General features: G+C 49.1%; 1 protein-coding gene across 1 annotated transcript in view; it reads left to right on the top strand.

Annotated features, from left to right (window-relative positions):
- Positions 1-18,761, top strand: part of tubgcp6 (tubulin gamma complex component 6) — a 79,540-nt gene that overhangs the window by 22,472 nt on the left and 38,307 nt on the right. Inside the window, exons 10-15 of the mRNA XM_060914417.1 lie at positions 53-192; positions 13,295-13,441; positions 13,867-13,948; positions 14,458-14,546; positions 18,010-18,125; positions 18,239-18,377. Coding sequence (XP_060770400.1) covers positions 53-192; positions 13,295-13,441; positions 13,867-13,948; positions 14,458-14,546; positions 18,010-18,125; positions 18,239-18,377 — 713 coding nt within the window. The remainder of the gene's footprint in view (positions 1-52; positions 193-13,294; positions 13,442-13,866; positions 13,949-14,457; positions 14,547-18,009; positions 18,126-18,238; positions 18,378-18,761) is intronic.

Below are 18,761 nucleotides of genomic sequence, written 5' to 3'. Positions count from 1 at the left end.
GCCGACGCTGATTACACATTCTCAGCATGTCTCTCCTTCTGTCTCTTTGTAGATAAGCATTTCTGGGTGCAGGGCTACACTCTGATCTCGCAGGATGCGGAGGACTGCGTGCCCGTGTTCCTCCGTCATATCGCCAACGACGTGTATGTCTGTGGAAAAACCATCAACCTGCTGAAAATCTGTTGCCCACAGGTCTGACGTTCAAAGTATAATAACACACTGTGTTGTAGAAACAAGGCTCTGCTAATTCCGCATCACCCCGCCTCTTGTGAGCTAATCATGACGGCGCGTCTGTGGCAGCCTGGGAAAACCCGTCACATGAGGACATTTTTCGACCCTATAGTTCTAGTCGTGAAAGTAGTTTTTAAGTCTGCTGTCTTGCCAGGAGTGAATAAGCAAGAAAAGATTTAAAAGATGCCATTCTGACTCCAGCGCAAGAGCAACTGGTTATACATTTGTCTTTTTCTCTGTACAACTTAATCAACACATGGAATTTACTGCATGAGGAAATGACACAAGGATTTAGATGTCTTAGGCAGGCTGACTGCATTAACTGCTGCGTTTGCAGCGTTCCCCCGGGTTCTGAAAACTATTCTCCGTTTTTTTCCTTGAAAAATCAAGTCAAAGAACTATTCTTCACTTTTTCTTATTTTTTTCTTCACTTAGTCTATATTTTTTTCTTAGTTACTGACATACCAAAGTGGACTTAATACAGGTTTATACCCACCAAACTGGCACAATTCAAACATTTGTACAGATACAGCTCGGCCTCTCCATTACAGATAAAATTTAGGCTCCATTCCAGTCTCTAATAAGGGAGACTTGATTTTGGGCCCCCTGTGCACAATCGAGCTAAAATAAACCTCTTTAGTTTGAGCTTACTGAAGGTTATTTGAGCATGGAATTATCCAAAAGTGGTATTAGGACTCTCTTTAGCCTTTACTTCAACACAACACTTGATTTACAATTGAACAGAGTCGAAAAGAGTCTTGGAACAACCAACAGCGAAGGAAGTTGAATTTCCTGTGAATTGACGAACCGAACACAGAACGATACCACATTTTTCATCATTAGCAACAAGGACTCAACACACCACACAGTCCGAAACATAGCTCCCTTCAGTTGCTTGCCCACTGACAGCACTTTCACTTTGGCGTTTTTTAACAGACCCCTGTATGACTGACACTGCCCCATGTGCTCGGGGACGGCCGGGGCTCTGAGTGTTTTTACTGACCCCTGTATGACTGACACTGCCCCATGTGCTCGGGGACGGCCGGGGCTCTGAGTGTTTTTACTGACCCCTGTATGACTGACACTGCCCCATGTGCTCGGGGACGGCCGGGGCTCTGAGTGTTTTTACTGACCCCTGTATGACTGACACTGCCCCATGTGCTCGGGGACGGTCGGGGCTCTGAGTGTTTTTACTGACCCCTGTATGACTGACACTGCCCCATGTGCTCGGGGACGGTCGGGGCTCTGAGTGTTTTTACTGACCCCTGTATGACTGACACTGCCCCATGTGCTTGGGGACGGTAGGGGCTCTGAGTGTTTTTACCGTCCCCTATATGACTGACACTGCCCCATGTACTCGGGGACGGTCAGGGCTCTGAGTGTTTTTACCGACCCCTGTATGACTGACACTGCCCCATGTGCTCGGGGACGATCGGGGCTCTGAGTGTTTTTACTGACCCCTGTATGACTGACACTGCCCCATGTGCTCGGGGACGGTCGGGGCTCTGAGTGTTTTTACCGACCCCTATATGACTGACACTGCCCCATGTACTCGGGGACGGTAGGGGCTCGGAGTATATTTTACCGACCCCTGTATGACTGACACTGCCCCATATGCTCGGGGACGGCCGGGGCTCTGAGTGTTTTTACCGACCCCTGTATGACTGACACTGCCCCATGTGCTCGGGGACGGTAGGGGCTCTGAGTGTTTTTACCGACCCCTGTATGACTGACACTGCCCCATGTGCTCGGGGATGGTCGGGGCTCTGAGTGTTTTTACCGACCCCTGTATGACTGACACTGCCCCATGTGCTCGGGGACGGTCGGGGCTCTGAGTGTTTTTACCATCCCCTATATGACTGACACTGCCCCATGTGCTTGGGGACGGTAGGGGCTCTGAGTGTTTTTACCGTCCCCTATATGACTGACACTGCCCCATGTGCTCGGGGACGGTCGGGGCTCTGAGTGTTTTTACCATCCCCTATATGACTGACACTGCCCCATGTGCTTGGGGACGGTAGGGGCTCTGAGTGTTTTTACCGTCCCCTATATGACTGACACTGCCCCATGTGCTCGGGGACGGTCAGGGCTCTGAGTGTTTTTACCGACCCCTGTATGACTGACACTGCCCCATGTGCTCGGGGACGGTCGGGGCTCTGAGTGTTTTTACCGTCCCCTATATGACTGACACTGCCCCATGTGCTCGGGGACGGTAGGGGCTCTGAGTGTTTTTACCGTCCCCTATATGACTGACACTGCCCCATGTGCTCGGGGACGGTCAGGGCTCTGAGTGTTTTTACCGTCCCCTGTATGACTGACACTGCCCCATGTGCTCGGGGACGGTAGGGGCTCTGAGTGTTTTTACCGTCCCCTATATGACTGACACTGCCCCATGTGCTTGGGGACGGTAGGGGCTCTGAGTGTTTTTACCGTCCCCTATATGACTGACACTGCCCCATGTACTCGGGGACGGTCAGGGCTCTGAGTGTTTTTACCGACCCCTGTATGACTGACACTGCCCCATGTGCTCGGGGATGGTCGGGGCTCTGAGTGTTTTTACCGACCCCTGTATGACTGACACTGCCCCATGTGCTCGGGGACGGTCGGGGCTCTGAGTGTTTTTACCATCCCCTATATGACTGACACTGCCCCATGTGCTTGGGGACGGTAGGGGCTCTGAGTGTTTTTACCGTCCCCTATATGACTGACACTGCCCCATGTGCTCGGGGACGGTCAGGGCTCTGAGTGTTTTTACCGACCCCTGTATGACTGACACTGCCCCATGTGCTCGGGGACGGTCGGGGCTCTGAGTGTTTTTACCATCCCCTATATGACTGACACTGCCCCATGTGCTCGGGGACGGTAGGGGCTCTGAGTGTTTTTACCGTCCCCTATATGACTGACACTGCCCCATGTGCTCGGGGACGGTAGGGGCTCTGAGTGTTTTTACCGTCCCCTATATGACTGACACTGCCCCATGTGCTCGGGGACGGTCAGGGCTCTGAGTGTTTTTACCGTCCCCTGTATGACTGACACTGCCCCATGTGCTCGGGGACGGTAGGGGCTCTGAGTGTTTTTACCGTCCCCTATATGACTGACACTGCCCCATGTGCTTGGGGACGGTAGGGGCTCTGAGTGTTTTTACCGTCCCCTATATGACTGACACTGCCCCATGTGCTCGGGGACGGTCAGGGCTCTGAGTGTTTTTACCGACCCCTGTATGACTGACACTGCCCCATGTGCTCGGGGACGGTCAGGGCTCTGAGTGTTTTTACCGACCCCTGTATGACTGACACTGCCCCATGTGCTCGGGGACGGTAGGGGCTCTGAGTGTTTTTACCGTCCCCTATATGACTGACACTGCCCCATGTGCTTGGGGACGGTAGGGGCTCTGAGTGTTTTTACCGTCCCCTATATGACTGACACTGCCCCATGTGCTTGGGGACGGTAGGGGCTCTGAGTGTTTTTACCGTCCCCTATATGACTGACACTGCCCCATGTACTCGGGGACGGTCAGGGCTCTGAGTGTTTTTACCGACCCCTGTATGACTGACACTGCCCCATGTGCTCGGGGACGGTCAGGGCTCTGAGTGTTTTTACCGACCCCTGTATGACTGACACTGCCCCATGTGCTTGGGGACGGTAGGGGCTCTGAGTGTTTTTACCGTCCCCTATATGACTGACACTGCCCCATGTGCTCGGGGACGGTCAGGGCTCTGAGTGTTTTTACCGACCCCTGTATGACTGACACTGCCCCATGTGCTCGGGGACGGTCAGGGCTCTGAGTGTTTTTACCGACCCCTGTATGACTGACACTGCCCCATGTGCTCGGGGACGGTCAGGGCTCTGAGTGTTTTTACTGACCCCTGTATGACTGACACTGCCCCATGTGCTCGGGGACGGTCAGGGCTCTGAGTGTTTTTACCGACCCCTGTATGACTGACACTGCCCCATGTGCTCGGGGACGGTAGGGGCTTGGAGTATATTTTACCGACCCCTGTATGACTGACACTGCCCCATGTGCTTGGGGACGGTATGGGCTCTGAGTGTTTTTACCGACCCCTGTATGACTGACACTGCCCCATGTGCTCGGGGACGGTCGGGGCTCTGAGTGTTTTTACCGACCCCTGTATGACTGACACTGCCCCATGTGCTCGGGGCCGGTCGGGGCTCTGAGTGTTTTTACCGACCCCTGTATGACTGACACTGCCCCATGTGCTCGGGGACGGTCGGGGCTCTGAGTGTTTTTACCGACCCCTGTATGACTGACACTGCCCCATGTGCTCGGGGACGGTCGGGGCTCTGAGTGTTTTTACCGACCCCTGTATGACTGACACTGCCCCATGTGCTTGGGGACGGTCGGGGCTCTGAGTGTTTTTACCGACCCCTGTATGACTGACACTGCCCCATGTGCTCGGGGAAGGTCAGGGCTCTGAGTGTTTTTACCGACCCCTGTATGACTGACACTGCCCCATGTGCTCGGGGACGGTAGGGGCTCTGAGTGTTTTTACCGTCCCCTATATGACTGACACTGCCCCATGTGCTTGGGGACGGTAGGGGCTCTGAGTGTTTTTACCGTCCCCTATATGACTGACACTGCCCCATGTGCTTGGGGACGGTAGGGGCTCTGAGTGTTTTTACCGTCCCCTATATGACTGACACTGCCCCATGTACTCGGGGACGGTCAGGGCTCTGAGTGTTTTTACCGACCCCTGTATGACTGACACTGCCCCATGTGCTCGGGGACGGTCAGGGCTCTGAGTGTTTTTACCGACCCCTGTATGACTGACACTGCCCCATGTGCTTGGGGACGGTAGGGGCTCTGAGTGTTTTTACCGTCCCCTATATGACTGACACTGCCCCATGTGCTCGGGGACGGTCAGGGCTCTGAGTGTTTTTACCGACCCCTGTATGACTGACACTGCCCCATGTGCTCGGGGACGGTCAGGGCTCTGAGTGTTTTTACCGACCCCTGTATGACTGACACTGCCCCATGTGCTCGGGGACGGTAGGGGCTTGGAGTATATTTTACCGACCCCTGTATGACTGACACTGCCCCATGTGCTTGGGGACGGTATGGCCTCTGAGTGTTTTTACCGACCCCTGTATGACTGACACTGCCCCATGTGCTCGGGGACGGTCGGGGCTCTGAGTGTTTTTACCGACCCCTGTATGACTGACACTGCCCCATGTGCTCGGGGACGGTAGGGGCTTGGAGTATATTTTACCGACCCCTGTATGACTGACACTGCCCCATGTGCTTGGGGACGGTATGGCCTCTGAGTGTTTTTACCGACCCCTGTATGACTGACACTGCCCCATGTGCTCGGGGACGGTCGGGGCTCTGAGTGTTTTTACCGACCCCTGTATGACTGACACTGCCCCATGTGCTCGGGGACGGTCGGGGCTCTGAGTGTTTTTACCGACCCCTGTATGACTGACACTGCCCCATGTGCTCGGGGACGGTCAGGGCTCTGAGTGTTTTTACCGTCCCCTGTATGACTGACACTGCCCCATGTGCTCGGGGACGGTCGGGGCTCTGAGTGTTTTTACCGACCCCTGTATGACTGACACTGCCCCATGTGCTCGGGGACGGTCGGGGCTCTGAGTGTTTTTACCGACCCCTGTATGACTGACACTGCCCCATGTGCTCGGGGACGGCCGGGGCTCTGAGTGTTTTTACCGTCCCCTGTATGACTGACACTGCCCCATGTGCTCGGGGACGGTCGGGGCTCTGAGTGTTTTTACTGACCCCTGTATGACTGACACTGCCCCATGTGCTCGGGGCCGGTCGGGGCTCTGAGTGTTTTTACCGACCCCTGTATGACTGACACTGCCCCATGTGCTCGGGGCCGGTCGGGGCTCTGAGTGTTTTTACCGACCCCTGTATGACTGACACTGCCCCATGTGCTCGGGGCCGGTCGGGGCTCTGAGTGTTTTTACTGACCCCTGTATGACTGACACTGCCCCATGTGCTCGGGGCCGGTCGGGGCTCTGAGTGTTTTTACTGACCCCTGTATGACTGGCACTGCCCCATGTGCTCGGGGACGGTCGGGGCTCTGAGTGTTTTTACCGACCCCTGTATGACTGACACTGCCCCATGTGCTCGGGGACGGTCGGGGCTCTGAGTGTTTTTACCGACCCCTGTATGACTGACACTGCCCCATGTGCTCGGGGATGGTCGGGGCTCGGAGTATATTTTACCGACCCCTGTATGACTGACACTGCCCCATGTGCTCGGGGACGGCCGGGGCTCTGAGTGTTTTTTCCGACCCCTGTATTAGTGACACTGCCCCATGTGCTCGGGGACGGCCGGGGCTCTGAGTGTTTTTACCGACCCCTGTATTAGTGACACTGCCCCATGTGCTCGGGGACGGTCGGGGCTCTGAGTGTTTTTACCGACCCCTGTATGACTGACACTGCCCCATGTGCTCGGGGACGGTCGGGGCTCTGAGTGTTTTACCGACCCCTGTATGACTGACACTGCCCCATGTGCTCGGGGACGGCCGGGGCTCTGAGTGTTTTTACCGACCCCTGTATTAGTGACACTGCCCCATGTGCTCGGGGACGGTCGGGGCTCTGAGTGTTTTTACCGACCCCTGTATGACTGACACTGCCCCATGTGCTCGGGGACGGTCGGGGCTCTGAGTGTTTTACCGACCCCTGTATGACTGACACTGCCCCATGTGCTCGGGGATGGTCGGGGCTCGGAGTATATTTTACCGACCCCTGTATGACTGACACTGCCCCATGTGCTCGGGGACGGCCGGGGCTCTGAGTGTTTTTTCCGACCCCTGTATTAGTGACACTGCCCCATGTGCTCGGGGAGGGCCGGGGCTCTGAGTGTTTTTACCGACCCCTGTATTAGTGACACTGCCCCATGTGCTCGGGGACGGTCGGGGCTCTGAGTGTTTTTACCGACCCCTGTATGACTGACACTGCCCCATGTGCTCGGGGACGGTCGGGGCTCTGAGTGTTTTACCGACCCCTGTATGACTGACACTGCCCCATGTGCTCGGGGACGGCCGGGGCTCTGAGTGTTTTTACCGACCCCTGTATGACTGACACTGCCCCATGTGCTCGGGGACGGTCGGGGCTCTGAGTGTTTTACCGACCCCTGTATGACTGACACTGCCCCATGTGCTCGGGGACGGCCGGGGCTCTGAGTGTTTTTACCGACCCCTGTATGACTGACACTGCCCCATGTGCTCGGGGCCGGTCGGGGCTCTGAGTGTTTTTACCGACCCCTGTATGACTGACACTGCCCCATGTGCTCGGGGCCGGTCGGGGCTCTGAGTGTTTTTACCGACCCCTGTATGACTGACACTGCCCCATGTGCTCGGGGCCGGTCGGGGCTCTGAGTGTTTTTACTGACCCCTGTATGACTGACACTGCCCCATGTGCTTGGGGCCGGTCGGGGCTCTGAGTGTTTTTACTGACCCCTGTATGACTGGCACTGCCCCATGTGCTCGGGGACGGTCGGGGCTCTGAGTGTTTTTACCGACCCCTGTATGACTGACACTGCCCCATGTGCTCGGGGACGGTCGGGGCTCTGAGTGTTTTTACCGACCCCTGTATGACTGACACTGCCCCATGTGCTCGGGGATGGTCGGGGCTCGGAGTATATTTTACCGACCCCTGTATGACTGACACTGCCCCATGTGCTCGGGGACGGCCGGGGCTCTGAGTGTTTTTTCCGACCCCTGTATTAGTGACACTGCCCCATGTGCTCGGGGACGGCCGGGGCTCTGAGTGTTTTTACCGACCCCTGTATTAGTGACACTGCCCCATGTGCTCGGGGACGGTCGGGGCTCTGAGTGTTTTTACCGACCCCTGTATGACTGACACTGCCCCATGTGCTCGGGGACGGTCGGGGCTCTGAGTGTTTTACCGACCCCTGTATGACTGACACTGCCCCATGTGCTCGGGGACGGCCGGGGCTCTGAGTGTTTTTACCGACCCCTGTATGACTGACACTGCCCCATGTGCTCGGGGACGGCCGGGGCTCTGAGTGTTTTTACCGACCCCTGTATGACTGACACTGCCCCATGTGCTCGGGGCCGGTCGGGGCTCTGAGTGTTTTTACTGACCCCTGTATGACTGACACTGCCCCATGTGCTCGGGGCCGGTCGGGGCTCTGAGTGTTTTTACTGACCCCTGTATGACTGGCACTGCCCCATGTGCTCGGGGACGGTCGGGGCTCTGAGTGTTTTTACCGACCCCTGTATGACTGACACTGCCCCATGTGCTCGGGGACGGTCGGGGCTCTGAGTGTTTTTACCGACCCCTGTATGACTGACACTGCCCCATGTGCTCGGGGATGGTCGGGGCTCGGAGTATATTTTACCGACCCCTGTATGACTGACACTGCCCCATGTGCTCGGGGACGGCCGGGGCTCTGAGTGTTTTTTCCGACCCCTGTATTAGTGACACTGCCCCATGTGCTCGGGGACGGCCGGGGCTCTGAGTGTTTTTACCGACCCCTGTATTAGTGACACTGCCCCATGTGCTCGGGGACGGTCGGGGCTCTGAGTGTTTTTACCGACCCCTGTATGACTGACACTGCCCCATGTGCTCGGGGACGGTCGGGGCTCTGAGTGTTTTACCGACCCCTGTATGACTGACACTGCCCCATGTGCTCGGGGACGGTCGGGGCTCTGAGTGTTTTTACCGACCCCTGTATGACTGACACTGCCCCATGTGCTCGGGGCCGGTCGGGGCTCTGAGTGTTTTTACCGACCCCTGTATTAGTGACACTGCCCCATGTGCTCGGGGACGGTAGGGGCTCTGAGTGTTTTTACCGACCCCTGTATGACTGACACTGCCCCATGTGCTCGGGGCCGGTCGGGGCTCTGAGTGTTTTTACCGACCCCTGTATGACTGACACTGCCCCATGTGCTCGGGGACGGTCGGGGCTCTGAGTGTTTTACCGACCCCTGTATGACTGACACTGCCCCATGTGCTCGGGGACGGTCAGGGCTCTGAGTGTTTTTACCGACCCCTGTATGACTGACACTGCCCCATGTGCTCGGGGATGGTCGGGGCTCTGAGTGTTTTTACCGACCCCTGTATTAGTGACACTGCCCCATGTGCTCGGGGACGGTAGGGGCTCTGAGTGTTTTTACCGACCCCTGTATTAGTGACACTGCCCCATGTGCTCGGGGATGGTCGGGGCTCTGAGTGTTTTTTCCGACCCCTGTATTAGTGACACTGCCCCATGTGCTCGGGGATGGTCGGGGCTCTGAGTGTTTTTACCGACCCCTGTATGACTGACACTGCCCCATGTGCTCGGGGATGGTCGGGGCTCTGAGTGTGCCTCCCCCATGGCTGTTTCAGCCCTTAAGTCCGCTTCAGTGCTTGAAAATGCTCCACCAGCTTAGACTGCGCCATCGTTTGGTTCATGCAAAGATAATTACACCCCCACACCAGGCCGATTAATTCACACTGCGATTGGTCAAATGCTTGGTGCTCATTTGGTCATTGTGTGTAGTCTATTTTTATTGGTCACAAGCACGTGCTCATTGTTTACACTCTAGCTTCCCGCCGTCGCTTCATTGGTTTTGGATTTCAGCAAACAAAGGGCTTTGTGGAGGGATTTCTATAAAAGATAACTTATGATAAAGATGACCATTACATTCATCACTGTGACGACTGTTAGTAATTTTCTCTTCGTCACGGATGGATTATGTTCGTCAATGGTAAGCATGACGAGCACCAGCGGGAACCCTGGTTTGTTAAACTGGCTCTTTAGTAGCGGTCGACTGATGTGTTTTTTTTCCTGGGCTGATATTGATACCGATTATTAGTAATCGAGGACTACGATATCCAATTTAGGGCTGATATTCACTTAACATAAAGTTGATGTTTGTAGTGTGAAATTTTACAAGAATTCAATTCATACTCACAACTTGCATACGAGCAATTCCAGCGTTATGGACGTGACACTTGAACTCAAAATGGCAACAAATGACCCAGTGCATGTTTTATTGTCTCCCAGTATTTAAACAGGTGTTGCATATTTTAAGGCTGTACCATACTGGAGAAGTGATAGAACAAGAACAATTCCCATAGTACATCTAGGGCATGCCAGAAAACGCCAATAAAAGATGCGTTATGGATGTGACAGAAAAAGTATCACTTTTCTTGGGTGACTGTACATTTTTATCAAACTCTGTGAAATTGTAAACCTAATGTCGAAATGGAGATATCCATTTGATAGAGGGGTCCAAGGTGAATAATAAAAAATCTTTGTTTAAAATATTTTGTATTTCATGCAGAGTTTCGGAAGGAAAAGTCAGCGTTATGGATGTGACGAAATTCCGTTATGGATGTGACGCGTCTGAAATAGACATGGCATATGTTTAGAAAATCAGCAATTTAACCACCATAACCCTTTGAAAAACTCTCTAAATATCAGCTAAAACTATCAAAGTTCTTAAATAATATTTAGGATGGCTATTGTTTTGCTGTTTTGTGGATTTTAGCATACATTTCTGTGGCTTGTGGCAATAATATAGAATTGTACATGATCAAAGTTGATTTTAGCTTGGGGTTTACATTATAAGAAAGAAAGACTGACAGTGACATATTAGGTTGGTTACAAATTGGTTCAACTTATTCACATCTGTAAAATACAGGCCTAGGTGATATCTCTGGGAGTGGTTTTGATGTATTACATGTTGCTTTATTTTTGCATGGTGAGGTTGACATTTACATGGAATTGCCCATACATTAGATGAGCCTAATGTTTAATGTTAGAGCATTATTTAAAAAAAAGTACTTTGGAAAAAAAACTGTAAAAAGTATACTGACGTCACTCGTCATCTTGGTGTGTGAGTGAAATGACATGACTGAGTGTATTGTAGTTTTTGCCAACTGCATTGTTCAACCCCTTTCCTCTCACTGTGGAAGCAAATGCAAGTGCTCCTTCATCATCGCGTTTCTCACAAACATCGAAAAGTGTGTTTGGATTTACTCGACACGACACATGGTTCAGATTTCTACCAATCCAATAACTCTGTGGGTGGGATATACAGACAGACTTCAGAAGTGTTGGTTGGTTGTACTTGATGCGTCATACATTTCAGGCAATCCCATAACCCATGTGGGTGGGACACTGGGCAAGACTACAGAAGCGTGGTTTGTCTTTATTGTAGTTGTATCAGATACAGTACCATTCAAAAGTTTGGGGTCACTTTGAAATTTCCTTATTTTTGAAAGATCACTTTAAACTAATCAGAAATGCACTCTATACATTGCTAATGTGGTAAATGACTATTCTAGCTGCAAATGTCTGGTTTTTGGTGCAATATCTCCATAGGTGTATAGAGGCCCATTTCCAGCAACTCTCACTCCAGTGTTCTAATGGTACAATGTGTTTGCTCATTGCCTCAGAAGGCTAATGGATGATTAGAAAACCCTTGTACAATCATGTTAGCACAGCTGAAAACAGTTGAGCTCTTTAGAGAAGCTATAAAACTGACCTTCCTTTGAGCAGATTGAGTTTCTGGAGCATCACATTTGTGGGGTCGATTAAATGCTCAAAATGGCCAGAAAAATGGCTCGACTATATTTTCTATTCATTTTACAACTTATGGTGGTAAATAAAAGTGTGACTTTTCATGGAAAACACAAAATTGTCTGGGTGACCCCAAACTTTTGAACGGTAGTGTATGTACGTACATAACAACTAGAGGGGCACTCGGTAGAGTGCATACCTTTGCCAAGCTACATATTATCAACATGAAAATCAAATCACTTGAACCTAGGATAATACTAAAGCTGTACACCAAATTTCATCTAAATCCATTCACTACTTTTTGACTTATGTTGACAGTAGCCAAAAAAAAAAAAATCCTGGTTCTGCATACACATCTGGATTTGCATCAAAATCTAATCAATTGTTCCTTGGCGCATGGCCAACTTTTCCTGAAAATATCATCAAAATCCGTGTACTACTTTTTAAGTTATGTTGGGAACAGACAAAGGGAGGCGAAAACATAACCTCCTCCAACACAGTTGGCGGAGATTAAAAAAAAACACTTTTATTGGCAAGGAAACAAGTTCAAGTGCCAATTCCAGTAATCAAAAAGAATGCTGAATATCGGCTCTGATACCCTACTCCATACCCAATATCTTTGTAGGCTGAAAGTCAAAATAAAATGGCATACATGGCCTATTCCCTTCTACCAGCCATCTCTGCCATGTCCTACAACAATGACTAACCAGGGAGAGCGAGGGCTAGAACAAGCTTCCTCTGAGACGTACACTGAGGAAAGTGCTGTCTGCCCTCTTCCTCATACATGAGCTCACAGATGCCTACGATTGGTTAGTGTCGTTGTGATTGACAGGTCAAACAGCAACGCCATCCTTAAAGCCCACTGTTGTCTTGGACTCCCAGCCATAAATGGCTGTAGCGTTTTTGGGATTTGTACTTGTGATCTTCGCATAAGACGGACATTTTTCAGTTGCACCATCTTTTCTTAAGGTAGAAAAAGTGTCAAGGTATGTTATATACATCCAGTTTTGCCCAAACCCATCTGGATTTTTCTTCTCCAGATGTTTGCGGGAATCACATCCGATGGGTAGTGGTGGCTCAACGGTTAAGACTCTGGGTTACTGATCTGAAGGTCATAGGTTCAAGCCCCAGTACTGACAACCTGCCACTGTTGGGCCCTTGAGCAAGGCTCTTAGCCCTCTCTGCTCCTGGAGCACTGTGTCATGTAACCCTTGTTGTATGTCTGCTCAGTGCCAGTAATGTATTGTAATGATGGGTTTTCCCAAACCCCCACGCAAATATTAATATCATCCTCGCAACAATTCTGCGTCAGATCCTGTTCCAGCTCTTGAAATAACCACAGCTCCGAGAGAACATGAATAGGTGCAATATGAAAATCACTGTAAATGCACAGGGAAGGGGGAAAAATTTAAAAGACTATAATTAAAATAACAGTGATGTGAATAGAAGCAATCAGGATTAAGCACAAAGAGTGCCAGTTTGAATGGTTATTGAGGTGGATATGGAACTTACGCCAAACACATTCATATCCTGTGTGTGTGGCAGCATTATATCTGGTCGGAGGTGCCCGTGCCACGCATCGCTGTGACATTCTCACTGCGGGAGGTGGAGGAAATTGAAAGAGATTGCGCCGTGTACCGTGGCCGCATGGAGACCATCGCCAAGCACAGCGCCATCAGCAGAGAGGAGCAGGTACTGCACTGCCACTGACCGCAACACATTTACAATTGTTTCTGAAACTGAAGTGAGTTGGGAGTTTTTTGGATTTAATATAATACTAACCCACAGGGTTTTTATTATTGTTATCATTCATTTATTTATTTTTAATAAATCATGTGAAATGAGGCGTACTGGATGAAAAGCTTTGGTTGTTCTATTCCTATATTCAGAGCATCCCATAATGCTTAGTTGTCTCGGTTGATCCTGGAAGTGACTAAATGCACTGCTTCTGTGTTCTGGCACTGTGATGATCCGGGAGAAATGAAGTATACGATCCATTAGCACATTTTTAAGCGGAATGCAGGACATTTAATGCTAGAGGGCTGAAATGTGCTCGTTTTCTTTTATGACACTCATCCTCATTCTTTTCCTCCCTATCTATTTCTCTCATACTTTAGGCGTTGCGGACCGAGCTGGCACGCCAAGAGCTCATCAATCAGGTCAGGGAGTCGGCAGCCAAGACGCTGGAGAGCATCCGAGGTCAGCGAGCGTCTCCTGTGCCGTATCCATCACAAAAGCTCTTCTCTATCTCTTCTCCATGGTAGCGAAATGAGAGACAGCCAGTTATGTAACAAATGTTGCTCTCTTAATGAAATATGTCATCAGCTTATTGGGCCTCAAGATGAGTGAGACAGGAAAACAGAATGCCAAGAAACGGGAATGCAGGGGGTCGAATGCTGAAGGAGCTCTTAGACTGTTAGAAAGCTGAAGCACACTGTTATACCCTGAAGTTAACTCGTTCAAAAGTGCATTCTGGTTTTATTCCAGTTGGCCAAACAGAACAATTAGCCAAACACATTTCTGACACTTCGTTCTACAGCCAGATTAGGAGTGTGTACACATTTCCCACAGGCAGAAGTAAGGCGCTCATAAACGCACGCTGCAGTAACTGAGCAAGCCTTAAGGAAGGAAAACGGGAAAAGAAAAGGCGAATGAATGACTTTTTAAGTGGTTGCTGAGGTCTTGCTGTGCTCTTGCATCCCCTGCAGGCCGTCAGGTGTCACAGCGTCTGGCTGAGGAGGCGAAGAAGAGAGAACGCTTTGAAGAGCTGAGGCAGCAGTTAGAGCTCGATCAAGAGGTGAGATGTTCAGGAGACCATAATTGCTTGGCTTTCCGAAGATGTAAACCAAAAAACTGTGCTTAAAATGCAGGAAAATTTATACCAGAGCTCTAAGTACCCTGTCTGGCTTCTTACACACTTCAGCTCTGAGACGGTTCCATGTTATGAATACAAAATTGCATCGGATGAGATGTAAGAACTGATCATCCAGCTACAAAGTGTTCCTTCTTGTAGAACAGTTCTCTGGGTGTCACAGTAATGCAGTAAATTGCGCTATAGTAGTCATTAGAGCTTCATAAATGAATCTGAAGTAAATTAAATGTGTGTGTGTGTATAATATAGGGGCGGCACGGTGGTGTAGTGGTTAGCGCTGTTGCCTCACAGCAGGAAGGTCCGGGTTCGAGCCCGGTGGCCGGCGAGGGCCTTTCTGTGTGGAGTTTGCATGTTCTCCCCGTGTCCGCGTGGGTTTCCTCCGGGTGCTCCGGTTTCCCCCACAGTCCAAAGACATGCAGGTTAGGTTAACTGGTGACTCTAAATTGAGCGTAGGTGTGAATGTGAGTGTGAATGGTTGTCTGTGTCTATGTGTCAGCCCTGTGATGACCTGGCGACTTGTCCAGGGTGTACCCCGCCTTTCGCCCGTAGTCAGCTGGGATAGGCTCCAGCTTGCCTGTGACCCTGTAGAACAGGATAAAGTGGCTAGAGATGATGAGATGATATATAGTGTGTGTGTGTGTGTGTGTATGTATGTACGTATGTGTAGCGAGTCCAGAATAGCAGCCTTTCTTTGTAATAATATAAAAGTTTCTAATAATGAAAGATAAGGTGCCGGCAATAGCATAAGCACATCAGTCTATTGATTTACTATCTTAAATCCTATTAATCCCTATTAATTAAAAGTGGGTTCACTTTTGGCTCTTTCATGGATAACATTACAATTAATGGCCTAAGACAGAAATGTTTGTTATAAGAAAGCTTTGTGTTACCTTAATCCTAATTGAACAGCTGGCTTTCATACAAATGAATCGCCACCTTCCTGACCGATTTTGAATTGTTTAACGTCGTTCCGTCTGCCTTCAGCAGCGAATGAACACGTTCTGCACTCTGCAGGACCCTATAATGTGACTACAGCAGATTTGTGCACTGTTACAGATGGATTACAGCAGTGCATCTTGGGTAAACACACACGTATCAACGTCAGTATTACTATTCAGAGTGTATTTGAAGTATGTAGGACCTTTTGTACAATTCCTGTACTATATTTGTTGAAACATGCTAACCGAAATGGATGGAGAGACGCGTGCTTTAAAACAAGTAGACGGTTTGTGTGTATCTGGTCTGATATGACAGAAATGAATGAAAAATCTTTTTGTAAAAGCAGCACTTTATGCAAAAGAAACTGTTCACTTGTCAAGATACACTTGTGTAGCTACATAAAACCAAACTGAAGTTAGTCCACATTTGTATTTACATTACTGTGCAAAAGTCTTATGCAATGAACATTTTAAATAAATTGTGTACTTCATAAATATTTTTAACTTTATAGAGGTTTTTTGTGCTTTTTTTCTTTATTACGTAAAGTACCACTGGTGTCTTATAAGCTGTTATTCCATCATCTTTATTAGTTTAGACGTACTGTTGTGTTAATTTTATTTAAAAACGCAATTGTGGCAACACATTTCCTTTTAAAAATAGTTCCCTCCGGTTGTTAGTAATGAGTTTATGACATTCACACTCAGCCATTGCTGTTGGAATATTTATAACATGCACATGTCAAAGCTCCACCCTGCGAAGGCAAACTGCAGTTACTGTGCAAGTGACAATACCAAGGGAACGCTGTATAACCCAACTGACAGAATGGTACAGCTTTCCCTTTATCTTGGAAATCCAGGAAAAGTTATTGAAAGTGAAAATTTGATTCACAGACCTCGGAAATGTTTTTGAAATTTTACACATTAGAGTTTAGGTAGGTAAATAAATAGGTAGGCAGGTGGGTAAGTAATTAGCTACATAGGTAGGTTAGTAAGTTGGTAGGTCAGTAAGTAATTAGGTAGGTATGTGGGTGAGTACGTAGGTAGGAAGGTAGGTAGGAAAGGTAGTAGATGGGTAGGTGGGTGGGTAAGTAGGTAGGTAGGAAAGGTCGTAGGTAGGAAAGGTAGTAGGTGGGTGGGTGGGTAGGTAGGTAGATAGGAAAGTAGATAGGTAGGTAGGAAGGTGGGGGGTAAGTCGGTAGGTAGATAGGAAAGTATGTAGGTAGGTGGGTAGGTGGGGGGTAAGTCGGTAGGTAGATAGGAAAGTATGTAGGTAGGTGGGTGGGTAAGTAGGTAGGAAAGGTAATAGGTAGATCGGTAGGTGGGTGGGTAAGTAGGTAGGTGGGTGGGTAGGTAGGTAGATAGGAAAGTAGATAGGTAGATGGTGGGGGGAAGTAGATAGGAAAGTAGATAGGTAGGTAGGTTAGGTGGGGGGGTAAGTAGGTAGGTAGATAGGAAATAGATAGGTAAGTAGGAAAGGTAGTAGGTGGATAGGTGTGGGGGGGTAAGTAGGTAGGTAGGAAAGGTAGTAGGTAGACAGGTGGATAGGTGTGGGGGTAAGTAGGTAGGAAAGGTAGGTAGGTAGATAGGAAACTAGGTGGATAGGTGGGGGGTAAGTAGGTAGGTGGGCGGGTAAGTATGTAGGTAGGAAAGGTAGTAGGTATGTAGATAGGAAGGTATATAGGTAGGTAAGTAATTAGTTACATTGGTAGGTCAGTAAGTAGGTAGGTAAGTAAATCATTGGGTACGTATGTGGGTGAGTAGGTAGGTAGGTGGGTGGGTAAATTAGTTGGTTGGTCAGTAAGTAAGCAATTGGGTAAGTATGTAGGTAGGTTAGTAGGTAGGTAGGTGGGTAAGTTAGCAGGTAATTAAGGAACTAAGTAGGTAGTTGGGTAAGTATGTAGTTAGGCAGGTAGTTGGGTAACTAACTAAGTAAATACTTAACTCTAAGTAAGTGTGTACTTGCAGGACAAGTGCATAAGGAATAAATCTAATACCTCTACTCTAAATTGTTCAAACATCTTAAGCAGTAAAGGAAATTTTGCTTCCAGTCAAGGAATAGTTATGGAATAATTGTTTTGGGGAAACGAACCCTGGTTGTACAGTAGGTCTGTTTTTATACCACATTTTCTACAAACCAGGGCATGTTCGAACTGGTCACTTTACCACAAGATAATATAATGCATATCTCTATATATGAGTACAATATACAGTAGTTCCTGCATTTCTAGAGCCGAGCTGTGTTTAGGTGCTCAGTCTCATGTGGCACTCTGAGTTCTGCCTGTTTAAACTTGTGGATTAAACAATTGCAGCCAATTCTCTCCTGTTTTGCACTGTTTAATTAGAGACATTTTATATGCAGTGTTTAAGTCATGAATCAAGTCTATCACCAAGTTCCATAACTGTGATATGAGTAACTGCAACAAGTGTGAATAACAGGAATGTGTTTGCAGTGGCGCAATGCTATCAGAAGGAAGGAGCAGGAAGATGAGTACAGTTTTGCCCGAGAGCTTAGAGACAGAGAACAGAGGCTGCAGGCCCTCGAGGAGCAGCTGGAGCGCAGGGCACGGTAAGGTTGACACTGTTCTGTGTTTCCATTCCCACTGCAGACTTGTGATATACCATCCCCATGGTACACTGTGTTCAAAAGCTGTGTGAAACCCACTGTATGTGTGTGTTCAGCATGGACCTGATAGCACAGTACAGTCGTCTGTCTGAGGAGGCAGCAAAGAAAGAGCGGAGGGCAATGTGGAAAGTGCAGAGGATGAGACTACATGAAGCTAGAGTGGACTTCCTACTGCAGGACCAACACACCATACAGGTCTGCAAAAGGCTGGTTTGTAACGGTTATAGCAGTATAATTTATTCAGATGATTCTGAATCTTGGAAAAACAGCTTTACCATTGTACCACAAGGCCATCTCGACTATTATTTTACTTTTAGTGCTTTTCCACATTGCAGTGCGGCATAGTGCACCTCAGTGAATTAAACACGAATCATGTGTTTTGACTAAAATCTGGTAAAAAAATAAAACCCAACCAATCTTCAGTTGCGTAGTGGCTTGTGTAATTTTTTTTTCTGGCAGATTTAAGGCAACATAACAAATTAGTTTCAGATTTTTTTTTTTTTGCTTGTTGCCATATAGCTTGATTTTATATTTGTGTTTAATCAAAAGCAAGGCAAATCCCAAATATGTGTGTGTGTG

This window comes from Neoarius graeffei, chromosome 2 (genome assembly GCF_027579695.1).
Source record: "Neoarius graeffei isolate fNeoGra1 chromosome 2, fNeoGra1.pri, whole genome shotgun sequence".
In the NCBI taxonomy this organism is placed as follows: Eukaryota; Metazoa; Chordata; class Actinopteri; order Siluriformes; family Ariidae; genus Neoarius; species Neoarius graeffei.
This window is presented reverse-complemented; position numbering and strand designations above follow the sequence as displayed.